We start from the raw sequence: 18,269 nt of genomic DNA, 5'->3' as shown, positions 1-18,269 counted from the left end.
CAGAGACTGACTACTATTCTAACTTTTACATCAGAACTGAAACCTCACTCCCAAATATCAAAAAAATAAATTAATTAATTAATTAATTAATAAATAACATGGAATTGTCAATTTTACACTGGGTGATGTCATGAGAACACAATACCTGTGGGTGTTTTGCCATCTTTTTTTTTACTGGATCATTTGGCACTACAGCGACGCGTTTCTTAATTCTCATCGCCATCAAACACTTCAGACAGAATATCAGGCCAGAAGCAATGTTTTCTACAAGTAGAAACTAGTTCAAAGACATTTGTTTAGCACCCGCCATCACCTCCAACCCCCCACACCCAGAGCTGCCACCCCCTCTGCACCCACTCCCACCCAAAATCCTCAACACTAACTGTCCTGGCATTTTGTCAATCTCCAATTAGCTGTGACTTTAACATGCTTTTTTTTTTAACTGACTGTTGCAGCACTGACAACCCTGGTGACAGTGGGTCATATACACCCCTCACTGATTTCTTTAGCATGTCATTTCAGTTAATACCAAGTGCTTCAGGAAATGTTATACACTATGTTTTACATACATCCAAGTCTTTATAATTTTGTAATACATAATAAAGTAGGAGAAAATATTCTTGTTATCTATGAGCAAATATCTAATTATGCATCTGACAAAGGATTTTGTAAACACATGAGACATTTATTCTGTCATAATAATTAGGAAGTGATAAGTTAAATTTTGAATGCAAAATTCATCATCATTAAAAATTTAAGTTGCACAAGAGGCCTCTCCTGCTTACACAAAGACCCTTTTCTGCAATGCAATTTACGTTTCATGTGACTCATAAAGATACCCTCAGACAGATGCTGACAAATCTCCTGCAGACTTCACCTCACAAATCTAAAGTCCTTGGCTTAGATTCTGCCTCCAATTTGAAGTTCATTTGTGTCTGCCACAGAATCAGGATCGTTAGTGGTGGCTTAGCTCATAACATGCAAATACTGAATATGCAAAGTTTATTATTATTTGCATTGATAAAAAGAAAAAGGTTGCAGGTATGACCTTTTTTTTTTCTTTTTCCAAATCTGGCTCAGATAAGTAAAAAATAAATATCTACCGATCAATTCGTCAACTTTGAAATCTCATTAATCAGACTCAAAACTTCAAAATAATTTGTGTGCAATTATTTTACTGTGCAGCACAAACAAGACATTCAGACTGTTAACTGTGAAAACTGTCTCTTTGTCCGATTGCTCCACATTATTCGTGACAACAAAAACAAATTGTTTTCAATATACGGTGTGGCTGCATCGCTATAGTGAGAGCATGGCTACTTATGGTGGAAACAATGCCGCGATGGATATGCTAGAGTAAATCATAGTTAATCTAAACGGGATTACATGTTGTTTTGAATATACCTGCCTCATGTGCCCATCACTGATGTACTTTCGAGTGCGGGGCGCAGAATTGCTTTAGTTTCAAAATTCAGAGCGCTGCAGAGTGAGGAAGGGAGCTTTAAAATACTGTCTGTGAGAAATGCAAAATTTATGAATGCCCCCCAACATCTCAGCATGATTTATGTGAAATAATAATACACTATTTAATGCTTAAACATAGCTCAGAGCGATCCCTGGCTATCAAGATGTACAATAGAGTAATGGGGCTGGAAGACAAATCACCTTGTGGACTTGAGATGCTTATTTAAAGGTGCTCAGGCAGATATATTAAACTATATGTAATTGTACACTAACTCTGTGCTGTAGGCAGAGGCAGCAAACACAGGAGGAGGCCAGTCATAATGCAGATGGAGTGGTGTAATCAATTTGACTCAAGTATCAGCATCCACACCAGAGAGGTGAGAGAGGCGAGAGAGAGGGGGAAAGACTTTTTGATCCGCTGTAGTGTCATCTTATTTATTTGGACATCTTATACATCAACCTACAAGCTGCTTTGGATAAAAATGTGGTGAAAACTTCTCGTGAGATGACTTTAAATAAAACAAAAGTATTAAAAGATTAAAACAATCTACATGAACACTGAAGGAAAAACTGCCAAAGATGCCTGAAGCTACGACAAATAAAAAATTTAAATAACCCGAGTGAAACTGGTTGAAAGGTTAATTCTCAAGAGCTACAGTAAGTGTCTTTATTGACAGGTTTAGCACAAGGTGTGTCAGGATTGAAGATGAAGACCAGGTTCAAACAAAGCTAGTGGTCACAGCGGGAGTGATTTATAATTTACTGATTGTTTTGTTTAATTAAAATAAATGGTGAAAGAGCCAAAGCTTGGCCAAACTGTCCTGATCCAATTGATTTGGGCTACAATTTCCCACCAAAGCAGATGGGGTAAATAAACACGGTAATTACAAATGGCAAATGAAGGATCTGTGAGCATGACATGTGGGCCGTGTGCGGCTCACCCAGGATGTACTCAAGACGTGAACAACAGGCGTTCCCTGTCTTTCTTTTATCATCTTCCCTTTGCCTGTAAAACATGGGCCGAGCCAAGAAAAACAGAGCTGCATGTGCACACAGACACCTTGTAAGGTACACACACTCAGTCGCTTACTCAGTGACACACAAACCACAGCTCTCCACCCACTGCCATCCCGGTGCATTCATGTACAATTATAGCTACGGTGATCCACAGGTGTTGAATTCTTCTGGCAAGCCATAAAACATCATATGCATGATTTGTGCAGTCAGCCAGGCCTGTAATTTCATTCTCCTTTTCTTTCATTTTCCCTTCCTGGGCCACACAATTCATTTTCCTGCTTTATGAGAGTGCAGACACCCAGTGAGACTTTCAGGATGATTACATGCCCCGCATGCCATGGGGGGTCTGAGGAGCCAACACGCCAGACTAAGAACCTTGTCAAACCGGGCTGAAAACATTCATTTGAATGAAATTTTGGACTTCTGAACTGCTCGATTTGCACTTAATTTATCATTCACAAAAAGATCCTCAAGTGAAACTCGATTGACTTCCACAAGCTACATCGGGGCGTTGAATATTTGCTTTGAAACATTTTTGCTCACTTGTGCAGCCTGCTGTCAGGAAGGAACCACTGATTTAAGATCAGGAAACATCCTGTGTGTGTGTGTGTGTGTGTGTGTGTATGTCAGAGCAAAATAAATCAAGCTCATGACACATAGCTCATGAATGTACGGCAATATTCATATACAGTCAGGCCTGATGTCACAGTACATGGGTGACGACCTCCAGGAGAAACTAAACAAACTACATCAGAATGTGTCACACTGTTACCTAAACATGATCAGGGTGGAAGGAGAAAATGTTTTTCATATCAAATTATATTTGCTCACAAATAACACTTTCCACAAACACCATGTAATATATGAATAAATACTTTCACAGGCTTCCAGATGATGCTACGTAAATAGGAGAATATGTGAAAAGCTCAATAGGCCACAGAAAAATGGCGTTTGCAAACCAGTCGTATGAAAGAATCTCACCAGCTACAATCAACAAGTAAATAATATGCAAACAAATATTAACCGCAGCATTAATCCCGGTGAGTGATTGACATTTCATATCTGTGACAATACTCCAAATAATTAAAAACAGAAATCTTGAAAAAAGGTAATAGCTTCTCAAATCCATTAAGTAGTTAAAGGTTATGAGGGGAAAAAAAACAGGATTATTGCTCACAGCAAAACTCCTAATTAAATGACACTACATAATTTGTTTCTCAATCCCTTTCTCTTCATAAACGCAGTGCAGGTTAAATGAATGGGCAATGAAACATGTGTGTCATTTACCGTCACCGAGGAGACTAGAAACAATCTCTTTTTTCTTTTTTTTTCTCCTGTCTATATGTATTAGAGCTAAAGCGAGTATGGTAGATTGGATAAGCAGACACACCGTTCCTGGGAAATTGTTTGTTTAATTACTTTTTCCTTCCTTTTCTTCTAGGCACATTGCAAAGACGGATGCTTCCCCCTCCTGGCTGCTCGTAAGAAAAACCACAGACTCGCTGGTCTCGTGTGTGTCTGCCCTCAGTGCCACCTTATCAGTCCATGCAGGCCTCTGTGTGTGTATGTATATGAAAGTGTTTAAGTAAAGATACTGCGCAGAGGAAGACTATTTAAAATCATTACAAGCACTTAAGTAACATTGTGTTTTTCCAGTTCCGCTCTGAATCTTAGTTCCTCTTCATTTAAATTGCATGCATGATATAGTGAGGGCAACTTCATGGGTCCACAATTGCAATCCATGATTTTCCACATCCTCACTGACAAACTCTTTCTTGCTTCCTCAAAATCAATGTTTCTTCTACACAGAAACAAAATGTTACTGAGAATTAAGATTACATCATAATAATTTGTGTGTTTTCATAACTTTGTAAAGCTCCAGAGCAGCCCAAAACTCAGAATGTATTACGTTTATGCTGACAGACGGCTATAATCACATGATCAAGACCAGATTTTTGAAAGATTTGTTTATTAACTAATATTCAAATCTATACAAACACAATCCACTTTCTATTTAGAAATTTATACAGGAAATGGACACAAATGTTCCCTCTCATGCTGTTCGTAGTATGTCTGCACTTTCAGATCACGTTCAACTGACCGTTTACAAAACATAACTTCTTAACCGTTTACTTGAAACATTTCACTGAAAGCTTATTAAAAAAAACTGTCATCTAAAATAGGAAAAAAAGTTACCATAGAGCCAAACTGCAACTGCATATTTTGTAAACATCGTGAAATGTAATAGCTGGCTGGATTATGTTCAGACACCTTATTTGCTACATTTATTAACTGTGGTTGAGGTGGATGGTTATTATACAAAGCAAACTGTCACACCAGAGCCTGAGGTTAGTATCCAGACTCTGTGTGTTCGGTTAATAACTACAGTTAGAGGATTGTGGGTTTTTGTTAAATAAACATAATGTGTCTGAGGTCACTGTGAACTTTTTTTCTATATCGAACCAAGAAATAATATTTGAATATTTTCAGTGCTGGGAGTACATACTGGGTGGGAATTGTACTAAGAAAAAAGCCATTTTACTCATCTACTTCAATTTAATGCTCCATCTTGACCTCCAAGGATCATCGCCTAGCGTTATCATCCCTGCACAAAAGGTATTCACACACCAGACAGTTCTGGATTTTTGGTTACCCGATCATGGAACAAACTACCACGTATGATCAGTGCAGGGGGGCGTTCTGTCTTCATCTTCAAAAAATCCCTTCAAACTCGTCACTTCAAAGAGACTCTTTTCCTCTAAAAACCTCAACACACTTATATGCTTAACTAACACTTCCTGTCCAATTTCAGTGCACGTCTTTACCAGATCTCCTGCATTTTTGTCCATGTACCCGATTTATTTAGTGCTTACCTAAAAGGTCTCTTACCGTATGTTGTCTGCAATATGATCAGTGCAAACTGATTTGCAACAACACATCTCCTCAATATCTAGAGAAAACAAATCTTCAACATTAGTAAAACCTGTTTTTTATTTATGTCACTGCATCCCAATAATTATCTATATCAACTGATATGAAACTTTTTTTTATTGTGATAACATGTTTATTGTTGCAGTTAAGTTGCATTGAAGAGTAACTTCAAGTGGACTGGCTTGTAAATGGAGAAGCTAAGATGTTCGACCTGCCGTGCACCTCTTGCCCTCTGATGACAGAGAACAGATGAAGTGAATTTCTAATGTCCACAGTCATCATGGATGCAGTTTGGCGCTGGTCTGCTCTCTGGTCATAGAGGATAGAGGATTGTGGGGGGTTAGAGGAGATGGGTTGGGAGAAAGAGAGCAAGCCTAGCAGATCAAAGAAAATAACATGGGAGAGGATATGAGTGCTTTGAGAAGTAATATAACCAAGATAGCATCTGTTTTCCGTACCAGGCAGGAGGCTTGAGACAAGCACAGGAAAAAGACAACGCAGAGGGAGTGCACTTTAGCCGAATATAAGACCAAACACAAATGGGTTATTAAGGAGTACTCAGTGTAATATTTGGCTAACATTAAAGTGTTTTTCTGAAATTATCCACAGCTGGGGATGGGGCTTATTATGAACCTGATGGTGAACTAATAATATTAAAAGGATCATAGTTATATTGTTTATTTGTGATGAAAAGTTTTTTTTAGGAGTTTCTTTGCTGTTCTGAAATACTAATAACAATAGCCACAATTACAATGTACTTAAGGCAGACACTTGGTAACTCACATGCATTGGTTTTGGACAGTCATATAAGAACTGTTTTTAAATCAACCCTCTCTGAGGAGTCATTTCTCCATTTAAAAAGCAAATTGTGGACACAGATAACTACTCTGGATTCAAATAAAGGAATACACTGTGCGAGACACTAACTTGGTGGTCTAATTTCTACATCACCAATACTAAGTATATCAAAACTATTCATAGGTCGTGCTCCCATGTGAGCCTCCTGGAGATTGAATAATGTCCTTCTTGATGCATGCTGCAAGAGGCCATATTGGATCCAGATTTCTCTTGTTCAAAAGTCATTTCGTTCCCCTTCATTTCTCCCTCTCTCTGTTTTATTCCTCTCCATCTCTCTCAGCCCTTCTCCCTGCCTGCTTTATTTATTGCAGGTCCAGTGGTGTGGTACAAAGCCATTACCCGCGCATATGTACCTTTTTGAATAATCAATAAATAATTATTTTATTATTTAATAGGATCGTATGGGGAAAGGAAATGGGTTTTATTACATAAATCCATCACACGTGATGAATGGGTACACTTGTAAAGTTGGATGGGGGAGAGGGGGAAGAATGGCTGGACAGGCCTGCACCTGCACTCAACTCCTGTGCATTGCTGAGCACTTTCTCCAGTCAGGGTTGTAAATATGACATTTTTGTCTCTTCGGGACTGTCAATAGGAGTGTGAGGGGAATAAGGGAGAGGGGGACAGTAAATTCACAGAGATTAATTAACCTTTTACATTTGCGATTCAGCCCTGCATCTTTTTCTGAATACTGTGACCCCTATGAGCAGAGGGGTGAGAGACCTGGCCACAGAAAGCCCAGAGAGAGCAGACGTCTCATTCCCAATGAGTTATTAACAGAATTTTTTGAATAGATGGAAAAATTGTAGCCCAGCCATTTAGTGTCATAAAAGCCGGGTTGGTGAGGCGGCCGGGGCCTCCCAGGGACAGGAGGCAATACCATTACAATCAAATCTGAGATGGAAGAGGGATTGAGCTGTCCATTCTGAATTTTTATATTGTTGGAGGGCCGGGGAGGAAATAATGCCATCCTGGAGTGTATTAACCTCTGGCTGGGGACAGAGGACAGGGAGAGAGGATGAGGGGGAGAGAGAGAGGCAGGCAAGCAGAGAAAAGAATCTTAAGATTTGGACAGTAAGGAGAAACCTAGTAGAGGGAGGAGGGGGATGAACGGGCAAAGGGAGTTTCAAGCCTCATACCAGGGAACCCGAAGAAGGAGAAGCAGGGATATGAGATAGCGGTGTGACATGGGCAGAACAGAGAAAGTGGAGTATTAAATAATATAATAAAGGGAAAGAGTGAAGGAAAAGTACAGGGAGGATAGGGAGTAGAGGAAAGCTCATATGGACATGAAAATGGGATGAAAGGATTTAGGCAACTGATGGAATTCTGGGAAGGAAATTGGGAATGTGTTGAAAACATTTTTTATATATATATATATATACACACATATATATATATATATATATATATACACACACATACATATATGTATACACATATATATATATATATATATATATACATACATATATATATATACACATATACATACATATATATATATACACACACACATTATATATATATATATATATATATATATATATATATATATATATATATATATATATATATATATATATACATACATTATATATATATATATATATATATATATATATATATATACACACACATAGTTTGTCTTGCAGTGGCAACCGCTTGTTTGTTAATGCACTAACTGCAAAAAAAATAAGTCAATAAATGAGTGATGGTACTGTCCTGCACTGGTTGTGTAACTGATAACAATTTAAGTATGTTACCTAAAGACATGTGTGTTTTTAGTCTTAGAAATGCCATGGCTGAATTGGTAGAAAAACTTGAGAAAAGACAACGCCATTGTGTAAAAAAAATTAAAAACTAGTAACGCAAACTAAAACAAACATTAGAAACATAACTTGGGTAAGAGGAACACCTTTTAAACATAAAGTAAGAAATAGGATTAAAAAAAAGAAAAGCAGGTGTATTATAAGAAAAAAAAAGCTATGTTCATATTTGGGTGGTTTAAGAAACTTTTTGGAATGCCAAATACTGTAAATATGCAGTTACTACACAGTCTTTTGATATTAACATACCGTATAAATGTCTGGCTAAAATATTACATGTCACAGAAATATAAAGTGTATACATGTGTTACATTATGCACACTTTGCTGTTGTCACAACTTAAAAATGTGGCTGCGGGGTCAGGGGACAAAGTATAATCCGTATATCTACAGCAACACATTTATACAGAGATCATTTTGTTCATTATTAATTGGCCGCATTCTATGTCAAATGTTGTAAAATAGTTGTCTGAAAAAGATGGTTCAATCAATATCTGCAGAAACGAAACTACACAACACATACTGCTGGATGATATGACCAAAAACATCACAATAAATATGAGAATTGAGTTCTGCTCCTGAGTGACAATCAAGACAACTTATTAAAAGAGAGTAAACAAACACTTTTACACATTGTAATTGTGTGTTGAGTCCCTAAGTGTTTATTGTGCCTAAACATAATGTACTGAAATTAAACTTTTGTTTTCCTGAAAATTATATTGCGTTATACACCGTTATTAAATGATTGCCAAGCCCAATCGACCGAGGCCAATCACAGGAGGACATCGCGTGACTAAACCGGATTCACTACATTACATTTTGGTTGTCTGAAGATGTGACAGGAGACAGACGACAGCGAACTCACCGAGTAAACAACATGGACTCTTCTGCGCAGGTAAGACATGCAGCTTCTGATTCACCTTAAACTTACTGATTAATTCACTTATGCCCCTGCCTCGTGGACCACTAACATTCGATTAACTGACGTGATGCTAATTAGAAAATTACCTTCAGCTGCTCAGGCGTGTGGTGCTACGTAGACCAACCACGTCATAGTTCAGAGGTCGGAGTAGAGCGGAAGTTGTTGGCTAATCTACGACTGGAGGTGCCGGTAGCATCTTCCAGGCTAACAACATCCACAGTGAGCGTTTACTGTATGTCACTGGAAACAAGACAAACTTGACAATGTTTTGGATATGCGAAAGATGAAGCTGACAGGGCGGGGGGAAGTATTTTCGCCGACATCACCTCTTAAGAGGAGGAGAAGCTAATTTAAAGAAACCCGGAAGTGCCGTTGAAGGTAGCTACTTATGATAGTAGCTCAATTGCTTGGGCTGGGAAATCAATGATGAAATAAATTATGAACACTGATCGTGAAATAAGCTGATGTTTATTGGCAGGCTTGCCGCGTGTCGTTAAATGTTCAGTCCATGCTGCCTGTTCACTTGGTAACTCCTTCATAAGCTAAGTCGTTAGCAATCTGCTGCTCCGTGTGCTGCTCAGCTAAAGTCACTGTAAAAAAAACACACACACCTAAATGCTCACATGGCAGAGCCACGGTGCAGTGACTGGTGAACGTAATGCAGCGGAAATATAAAAATTACTGAGCACAGATACTCGTTGTCATTATATTTTTAAGCAATCAGATGTAGAAATTGTAATAACATATAACACGAATGAATTTGATATATATATACACATAATTAATGCTTTTATGGTGAACATGACATATGCTGCATCACTTGATATATAATGTAGTCTGAGCTTACATACCGTAAGTGTGATCAGTGCATGTCTTAAGCTTTAGTTGTAACACAGACAGCTGAAGAAGCTTACTGGCATTTCTACCTCCATTAAGGAACTAATAGTTTGACCAGTCTCTATCTAAGTTTAAAGTCATATGTACCCAGTTTGCACCAAACTTGGTGGAAGGTTGGGACCAGGCAAGCACATGTTTAAAGGATAGTTGAGATTTTTTGAAGAGTGGATGTATGAGGTATTGACATGTTGTCAACACTGCACTGACCCAACCCAGGACCCGGATGCTTGCTCTCATATCATAGATGCCAGCAAGGACAGAAGTGAAAACAGGTTTTTTTTGCCACTAAAGGCTCACCTAATATAATCTATGTCTGTTTTAGTCAACAAAAATGTTTTCACCTGATGGACAGCTATTTCTAGCTGGAAATTGAGGTTTGTCAACTCCTCACTCCTTACTCAGATTTACAGAAGTGACACAACCAGCAGTAAATCATAAGCTGCCTTGTCCCCTTGAGCTAAAAATTCTTATCTCTGTGAACTTTGGTGCAGGAGAGTGAGCCATTATCAAACTTCTGTTACCAGCCGTAAAAGGCCATTAAAAGTTGAGATGAAGACGCAAACATAATGTAAGCGTTTCATGTGTTTGAAATCCATGTTGTCCCTCCAGGCAGCCATGTTATCACTGAGAGCAAGTGTCTGGGTCTCAAGTTGGTTCTAGGAAACTGTAACACACGCAGAAGTTCTGTTCTGAGTTGATACCTCGTTAAAACACTTAAAAAAGCTTGAGTCTATTTTCATGTAGTAATATGTAGATGGAACTGTTCAGCCTGAGTGGAGGTATGAGCGCTTCAGCATGTCCAATTGTCTTCTATGTGTTTACACTATTCCCTTCTTTGCTTATACTGTCAACAATAACCAGCTTGGTAACCACATAGTACAAAACAGACATTGGCTACATCTAATCATCTGAACAGGTTTTACCTTTGCAGGCACTGTAAATGGATCCAAGATTATAATTCCACCATAGAAAGGAGCATACAAATGTGTGTAAATCTGTGCTGCAAATTTTCCCACCAAAGATTCAGGTTGTGCTTGAAGCTCCCACTGTAGAAAATGATGTCCAAGATGATCAATGTCTCTTTGCTGTCCTGGCTCCCAATTGGTGAACAAGCTCCCCACTGACATCCAGACAGCAGAAAGCCTCCACATCTTCAGCCGCACTTACTTATAAATCGCCCTTATGAGTAACACTTTATAGTTTGGCTTACTTGAAGCACTTACTTACTTCTACCTCTTGTTTGTACCCAAATGTTGAAATGCACTTATTGTAAGTCGCTTTGGATAAAAGAGTCTGCTAAATGACATGCAATAATGTAATGTAATAATGGTCTCTTCATGTTCCCAAAGCTCCCAGAAGCCGAAAACACAATGAGTGCCAAATATGGCCTGGTGAGCTACAACAGTTCACGGAAGCACATTTCAATCTCCATCCCATCGTCCACGGAAGTGATGTCACCTCATATAAAGTCTGTGGAGGAGCTTAGGGTTCTGGGAATCAACCTTAGCAGCTTCAGTTCCCCCATGCAGTTTTTCATATGTGTGGCTGGAGTCTTCCTCTTTTACCTCATCTATGGATACCTGCAGGTAAGGAAACCAAACAAACATGGTCAAATATCAGAAACTCATTACAATAAAGGGTTCAAGTGCAATTAAGACATATTGAAGCACATTTTAATTATCATTTCCTGGTTGTGTTTATAATTCATGAGTTGTCCGTCTTGTCCAGGAGCTGATATTTTCTGTGGAAGGATTCAAGCCTTTTGGTTGGTACCTCACCCTGATCCAGTTTGGTTTCTACTCCATCTTTGGATTAGTGGAACTTCAGCTCACACAGGACAAACGCAGAAGGTACTGCAAACAAGCTAATCTGTTCTTTCACATCTTCAAATAGATTACTCGTATGTAATATTTTTGGGGTGACACATGACTCTGGAAGTAGTTTCTACAAGATCAATAAACTAAATGTGACACACTGCTTTATTTAAAGCTCCAGTGTGTAAATTTAAATGTCTACACTCACTTTAAATCTGTTGAAACAGTACATGAGTTAAAAAATGGAAATCACTTTCTCAACTACTTAATGTATTCCTGTTTTCCAGGATACCAGGGAAGACCTATATGATTATAGCATTTCTCACAGTGGGCACCATGGGCCTGTCCAATACCTCTCTGGGCTACTTGAACTACCCCACACAGGTCATCTTCAAGTGCTGCAAACTCATCCCTGTCATGATTGGAGGAGTCTTTATTCAAGGTAGGCTGTGTCAACTATATGTGCATTTCTACACAGCCCTTACAGATCCATGTAAATACTGTTGATGCGCACCTTTCTCCCTCCACATAATCTTTCATGTTAGTTGATCTGATTAATGTGCTGCTCTGTGCCCATTAATATTGCACCCCCCTCTTCCATCCTCTGTCTTTCACATAATAAAGTATTTTGATCTGTGCTTGACATCTCAGCGCCGTGATTCAAAATGGTTTGTGTTTAATTACATTAGTTATGAGTGTGTTTGTTTAAAACTGATATAAAAGGTTTAAGCCAACCAGCGCCTTCTTCTGAATCTTTCACATTAAGCCTTCAAGAAAATTAGTTTCATTGTAATGGAAACAGAATCCTTGAAAAGTAAAACTGCATTATTAGTTTATGCACAGGTGTTTCATTTACAGATGTACATTGTACAGGTTTTCAGTTATCCTGGTCATTGTATAATTTGGAGACAGACGACTGGACTTGAATGTTTCTTTTTTTTTTAAATCATAAAATTAGTTGACCATCAGTAGATTTGAGTCAGTTATTACTGTAATATTTTGACTTTGGGGAAGCACAAATACATTTCAGCCACTGCACACAGTTTCTGTAAATCAATGATCACCTTTCAACTTTGGGCGACTTTGGGTACCTTCTTTGATCCCTGTCTGTTGTTCTCGGCCGTCAGAGGCATTACTCTCTCCTACATTTCTCACACTGGGCTTCTCAAGGTTCTGTGTCCTCAATGTCAGACATGTTTTGAGTTTCTTTTCTCTCTTTTTTCCCATCTTTCATTTCTGTCTGTACAGTTTGATGTGAAGTCAATGGTCCCTAACGGGCTCCAAGTGAAAAACAGAATTTGTTCACTTAGAATGCGCAGAGGAAATAAAGTGGGAGAGAGGGATGGATGGAGGTATAGGTGTGGATTTGCATCTGATCTGAGGCCCTTCAAAGGCAAGTCAAGGAATCAAAGCTGACTCTAGCCAACCTGATGCTGCGTCCCCATGTCAACCTCAAGGCATCCATCAGTCAGCCTTTTTATTTCCCCCTTGTTAGATTCCTTCATCCTGTTGTTTCTCCCTCTTTCTTGCAGCTTTTTTCTGTATTGTTACACACACAATCACATAAAACTTAGATTCAGAAAAGATTTTGAAAACTCGTGTTCCTGCTTTTCTCCCTGAAACCAGTGCCAACTTTTTTTGTTTAAAAAAAAAAAAACAGGCATACAGTTTGACCTATAACATAGTACATTTCACTTTAAATTTCTGAAATTATTTCTTTTAGAATGTAATATTTTATCTTGGTTTTGCTCTGTGAAATCCAAATTTAAATCATCCGTTTGAGAAATTTGGATTCTTGATTGCACAACTCTACATAAAAGATTTGCAGACAGAATAACTCGATGCTTAATGTCTGTGTTGCAGGTAAACGCTATAATCTGGCAGATGTGTCGGCTGCTCTGTGTATGAGTCTGGGACTCATCTGGTTTACGCTAGCTGACAGCAAGGTGGCTCCCAACTTCAATGTCACAGGTAACGTTTCCCAGATCCAACAGGAAATTCCACTGGATTCCCATGAATCCTTGAATACTATCACTGTTATCAAACAAGTCTCCACATCATCCTGCTGTACTCTCAAGGTTAGAGCAAAGAAAAAGGACAGGCACATTTCGGTTTTCAATACAAAATAAATTATTTTATTTAGTCAGTAAATTATTGAAAATACTAGAATTGTTGATAAATTTCCGATAAACAATGCACTGATGGAGAGGTTAATATTGTAACTGGCTGTGTTAAACTGACCAGATTTCTTTTGTAAGCCCATTCCCACCTCAGCTAACTTTTTTAGAGTAATTATATTTTAATTTCCATTTTCTAAAAACATGTATTTGTTCATCCAGGTGTTCTCCTCATCTCCTTGGCACTGTGTGCAGACGCCGCCATCGGAAATGTGCAGGAAAAAGCCATGAAGCTCCATAACGGCTCAAACTCTGAAATGGTACCTTGTTTGTGTTTGTGTTTATATATAGCTCTATGTTCACACAGTACATCATGTTAGTAGAGATAAAGTAGAGATGCGCTCATAAATATTGGTGATCGATGCAGAATGTGGAGCTCAGCTTGATCGTCATCAGAACTTTGACAGTTGTGAATTGGTTTGATGTAACTCACCGAACATCTGCTACTGTGTTGACAGGTGTTGTATTCGTACTCCATCGGTTTCGTCTACATACTGACAGGCCTTCTCTGTGTGGGTGGGCTGAGGACAGCAGTGGCGTTTTGCTCTGAGGTGAATGTTGCCTAAAACAATAAGAACGTGTACCTGTGGTGCTTCGTGTAGCAGCAGACAGACTGTGTTATCGCAGATGTCATTCACCTAGTCTGTGTCTTTGTTTCGCCAAAAAGATAAACTGGATCTTGTCTCTTTGTTGATATGCTGACTAATTAATAATTATAATCTGTGTGACACCCCTACTGTGTAGTTACTTTTTTGATTTAGGATATATAAATTCATCTGCATCGAGACAATGTTGTGTGAAGTCATTAATCTATACTTAAATGATCTTTTATTTTGGCTTCCCTCCCAGCATCCTCTGACGACATACGGTTATGCGTTCTTGTTCTCACTTACGGGTTATTTTGGCATCTCTTTCGTACTGGCCTTGATCAAGCTGTTTGGAGCCCTGGTTGCAGTTACCGGTGAGTGTAAAAATTCAAACTAGCTTTGATTTGTTTCTTCACCTTTTTTTGCGGAAAAAAAAAGATGCCTGTGTTTAATTGTCTGTAAATTCACAATGCATAAAAAAATGCCACAGATCTTATTATTTACTTACTTAACCATTTTATTTATTATGTTGTACTTCTTATACTGCATACTCCAGAAAGTCACATCCAATAAGCTTGTGTTTCAAATTTGTTTTAAATAAATAAGAACTGGTACTGATGGTACCACAAATATTTTACTCTTTTTTTTTTCCAGTAACCACCGGGAGAAAGGCCATGACGGTTGTACTTTCCTTCATGTTCTTCTCGAAACCTTTCACTTTTCAGTAAGTACCGACACTTTTGACTTTGATCAGTTTTCTTTTTGTTTATAGTCTACAGTGCAATCACTGACCTCTTGACAGGAATAGACTCTGCTTTGTCTTCATATCCTCAGTCCACTCAGAGACCTCGACTACAGTGCTGCTCTTTCTTCTTGTCCTTCGCTCTCTTGTTCACCATCTAACGTTCAAAAAAGATCATAATCACGATTATTTCAAACGATTACTCATTGACTTGAACTTGAGACAAATGTAATTTATTGCATGAAAAAAAATATGAAACAAAATTAAACTTTTGAATTTACCTTAAAATAACTATGAAATATTGTATATATCTTTACTCACGATCTATATTTAACCCAGGGATTCCACTGAATGCCTGTTTGTTGAGCAGAACAGGAAGTCCAGAAGACGCCATTTTTCAGAATAAAGTTTTGATTATTTAGTTTTTGTAATCGTTTGGTGCCACAAGTAATTGCACAGCCTTACTTTGCTGTGTCTCTCCTGCTCTGCTTTAACATCCTGCCTTTTAGTCATGTGTATTCACATGTAACAAAAACATTTGCTGATCCTTGTGGCCATCTTCTTTCTCCCTCCAGCTCTATTTTGCCCTCAACTGAACTACTGCTCCCATTCATGACGGCAGTTTACTTTCCTTTCCTTTTCAAAACAAAAGATTTATTATCAATGTCCGTCCTTTGTCTTTACTGCTCACCCTTCGAGTGTGCAAGAGGCAAGGAACATGCTTATCTACCAATAGTCTGACTAATAATCTATAGAAAAGCCCTTGTTAAATCAAACAAGGAGCCATTTTGTGCTGCAGCAGTATTAACCACTGCACTGCAAGTACATATACTGTATATTTAAAATGACTTGTTTGGCAAAACACAGAATTGTATTTGTTTTATAGCTGACTGATAGTCTGAAATAAAAAATGGATCTAACAAATGTGTTGAATGCATTCCCCTCCTCATAAAACGTCTGGGTAGCCAATAATATTTCACTCATGGCAGCTGCGTTGTCTTTACTGGCGCCTCGCTGTGTTTCTTGGCACATTAGCTGTAGATCGGTGAAACAGTGTGAAACCAATTTCAGGAATGTGTATTTCATCACTCATGGAGCCAGACGTGGGCACATGCACAAGAACAAGCGTCCACTGTTAAGAGTCATGTTCTTCAGGGCTGCCACCGGTCAGAAACTCCATGTTGTACCTTTAAGTAGGTAATCTAATTTAAATAAACTGATATATTTGAGTGACTATCCTGTCAAAACGGGCCTATGTCATAGTAGGGCTGAACCATTTGTATAATACATTTAAAGCAAATGATGGAGCATGACTGCACAACACCATTAAAACATTAACTGCTCTATGGTTTAAGGGATCAGTGTCAGAGAATGATGGCGTACAGTTTGGAACGGTAAAGTCTTTTGGTCAGGCTTGACAACGCGACAACCGACAACAACGGACCAGCTCTCTTTTTTATGCTCCGTCTGTGGCTGTTTGTCTCAACAAAACATGAAGCTTTGTATGAGAATAGACTGCAGGCGTTGAAGAAACACCAGTTGCAAGGGAGAGATGCTTTTCTGTCACCCAATCAGCTCACTGTCGCGGGTCTAGCACCACCCATACCGTATCATTTTGCTGGTATCCCATGGGAAGGTTACCAAAAAATTGAACCGACGGGGCCCGATTGTTTTGGTACTATCCTGAATGGAAATGAAAAAAAAAACATGTACCATGCCAAATTGAAACGTTCCACTCGGTGGTCACTAATGGTGAGACAGCAGACTGTAATAAATTGAGGAATTCTCTGCTTACTCCTCCTTTTCCCATCCATTCAGGGAACTACGGTGGCCTTAACATACCAGAGAATGTTCGTCTTTAACCCTCTTATGACCATCATGATAATCAGGCCGACTGGATTTATTTTGATTTTATGGCTTTAGAATTGTCAAAAAGAAATTAGTGCCCCTTTTTCAAGATAACTTCTTGTCTGTGATTGGACATCAGAAATGGTTTAGGAGTTACGGTAATGAGAAATACGCATGCCAAATACTGTAACGGAAAGCAGCAATTATTTTTATTTTAAAGTGATAATACACTCATTGAAACACACTTTTGGCAATAAACACCTTTAAGACCAATTTAATTCCATTAATATTAATAATTAGTCTCCTGTTTGCATTTTGCAGTCCACTTTTATAATGCTTAATTATTCCATTCCTCCCTCTGCAGGTACATCTGGGGCGGCCTTCTCGTACTCTTGGGCATCTTCTTGAATGTTTACAGTAAAAACCAAGATAAAATGAAGCTTCCCTCCATCAAGGACCTCAGGAGCTGGCTGCTCACTGGAAAGAAAGTCCGCTTCCTCTCACAAAATGTATAGGAGGCTGCCACAGGCACGGTGGAAGTCCTGTACGGGCAGACTGAACATCTGTGCAGCTATGAAGTTGGCCTCCCCTGTATCAGGGGATAAGCTGAAACATGTGCCTGAGCTACAGGCCTCATCACTACCAACGCTGAGCCAAGGACACGTATACAGGGTTCGAAAGCCAATCAGCCTCACTCACAGTTGACTTGAATATATTGTGATGGGTGATGGAGTTTCTGTATCCTTGAATTACACCACTGGTGTAGAACTGACTGTCTCCATCTTCAGGAAACTGAAGGAACTATATGAATTTTTAAAAAAAGAAATAGAATCAGTGGCTCGTGGGTTCTTGTCAGAGACAATGCTTCAGAACTCCAGCGGAAACATTCCCAACATGGAAGACAACACCAAGACCTTTAAGACTGAAAAGGGAAGCCTGCGCCTTAGCTAACCAAATCACAAAGTTTTTGCACTGGAAGTGACTCGTGCACTTAAAGCCTTTGACTGGTTAGAAAGAAAACTGGAAGGAAAGAGTCGAAAGAGGCCCGGGAGTTTGTCAAATGATTGATTGAGACATTTTGTCTCTGCTCATGACAGATGGACTAAAAACATCTGATTAACATTAAAAATTGTCTTGGTAAAAGTGGTGTTGTGCCATCTGTGACTGACACGACTGTGGTC

General features: G+C 38.8%; 1 protein-coding gene and 1 long non-coding RNA gene across 3 annotated transcripts in view; one reads left to right on the top strand and one right to left on the bottom strand.

Moving 5' to 3' along the window:
* Positions 1-9,021, bottom strand: part of LOC122774521 — a 159,890-nt gene extending 150,869 nt beyond the window's left edge. The window contains exon 1 of the long non-coding RNA XR_006360996.1: positions 8,967-9,021. This is a non-coding gene — a long non-coding RNA (uncharacterized LOC122774521). The remainder of the gene's footprint in view (positions 1-8,966) is intronic.
* Positions 8,926-18,231, top strand: slc35b3 (solute carrier family 35 member B3). 2 transcript variants are annotated; one of them, XM_044033870.1, is made up of 10 exons: positions 8,926-8,996; positions 11,270-11,506; positions 11,649-11,770; positions 12,022-12,176; positions 13,598-13,705; positions 14,074-14,171; positions 14,370-14,462; positions 14,761-14,872; positions 15,153-15,222; positions 17,453-18,231. In XM_044033870.1, exons 1-10 carry the CDS (start codon positions 8,979-8,981, stop codon positions 17,601-17,603), a joined length of 1,164 nt encoding a protein of 387 aa, XP_043889805.1. In that variant the 5' UTR covers positions 8,926-8,978; the 3' UTR covers positions 17,604-18,231. The 2 variants fall into 2 exon arrangements, with proteins under 2 accessions (XP_043889805.1, XP_043889813.1); XM_044033878.1 differs by lacking the exon at positions 8,926-8,996 and adding an exon at positions 9,167-9,401.
* The last annotated feature ends 38 nt before the right edge of the window (positions 18,232-18,269 follow it).

Source organism: Solea senegalensis, linkage group LG1 (assembly GCF_019176455.1).
Source record: "Solea senegalensis isolate Sse05_10M linkage group LG1, IFAPA_SoseM_1, whole genome shotgun sequence".
Lineage (NCBI taxonomy): Eukaryota > Metazoa > Chordata > Actinopteri > Pleuronectiformes > Soleidae > Solea > Solea senegalensis.
The sequence above is the reverse complement of the archived record's forward strand: the minus strand, read 5'-3'. Positions and strand labels throughout refer to the sequence as shown.

What these genes read in the sequence shown, in the direction of transcription:
- slc35b3 (XM_044033870.1), top strand. An exon ending in TCCCAACTTCAATGTCACAG is followed by an intron (nt 13,706 to 14,073) that starts GTAACGTTTCCC and finishes TTGTTCATCCAG; the next exon opens with GTGTTCTCCTCATCTCCTTG. An exon ending in CAGTGGCGTTTTGCTCTGAG is followed by an intron (nt 14,463 to 14,760) that starts GTGAATGTTGCC and finishes CTTCCCTCCCAG; the next exon opens with CATCCTCTGACGACATACGG.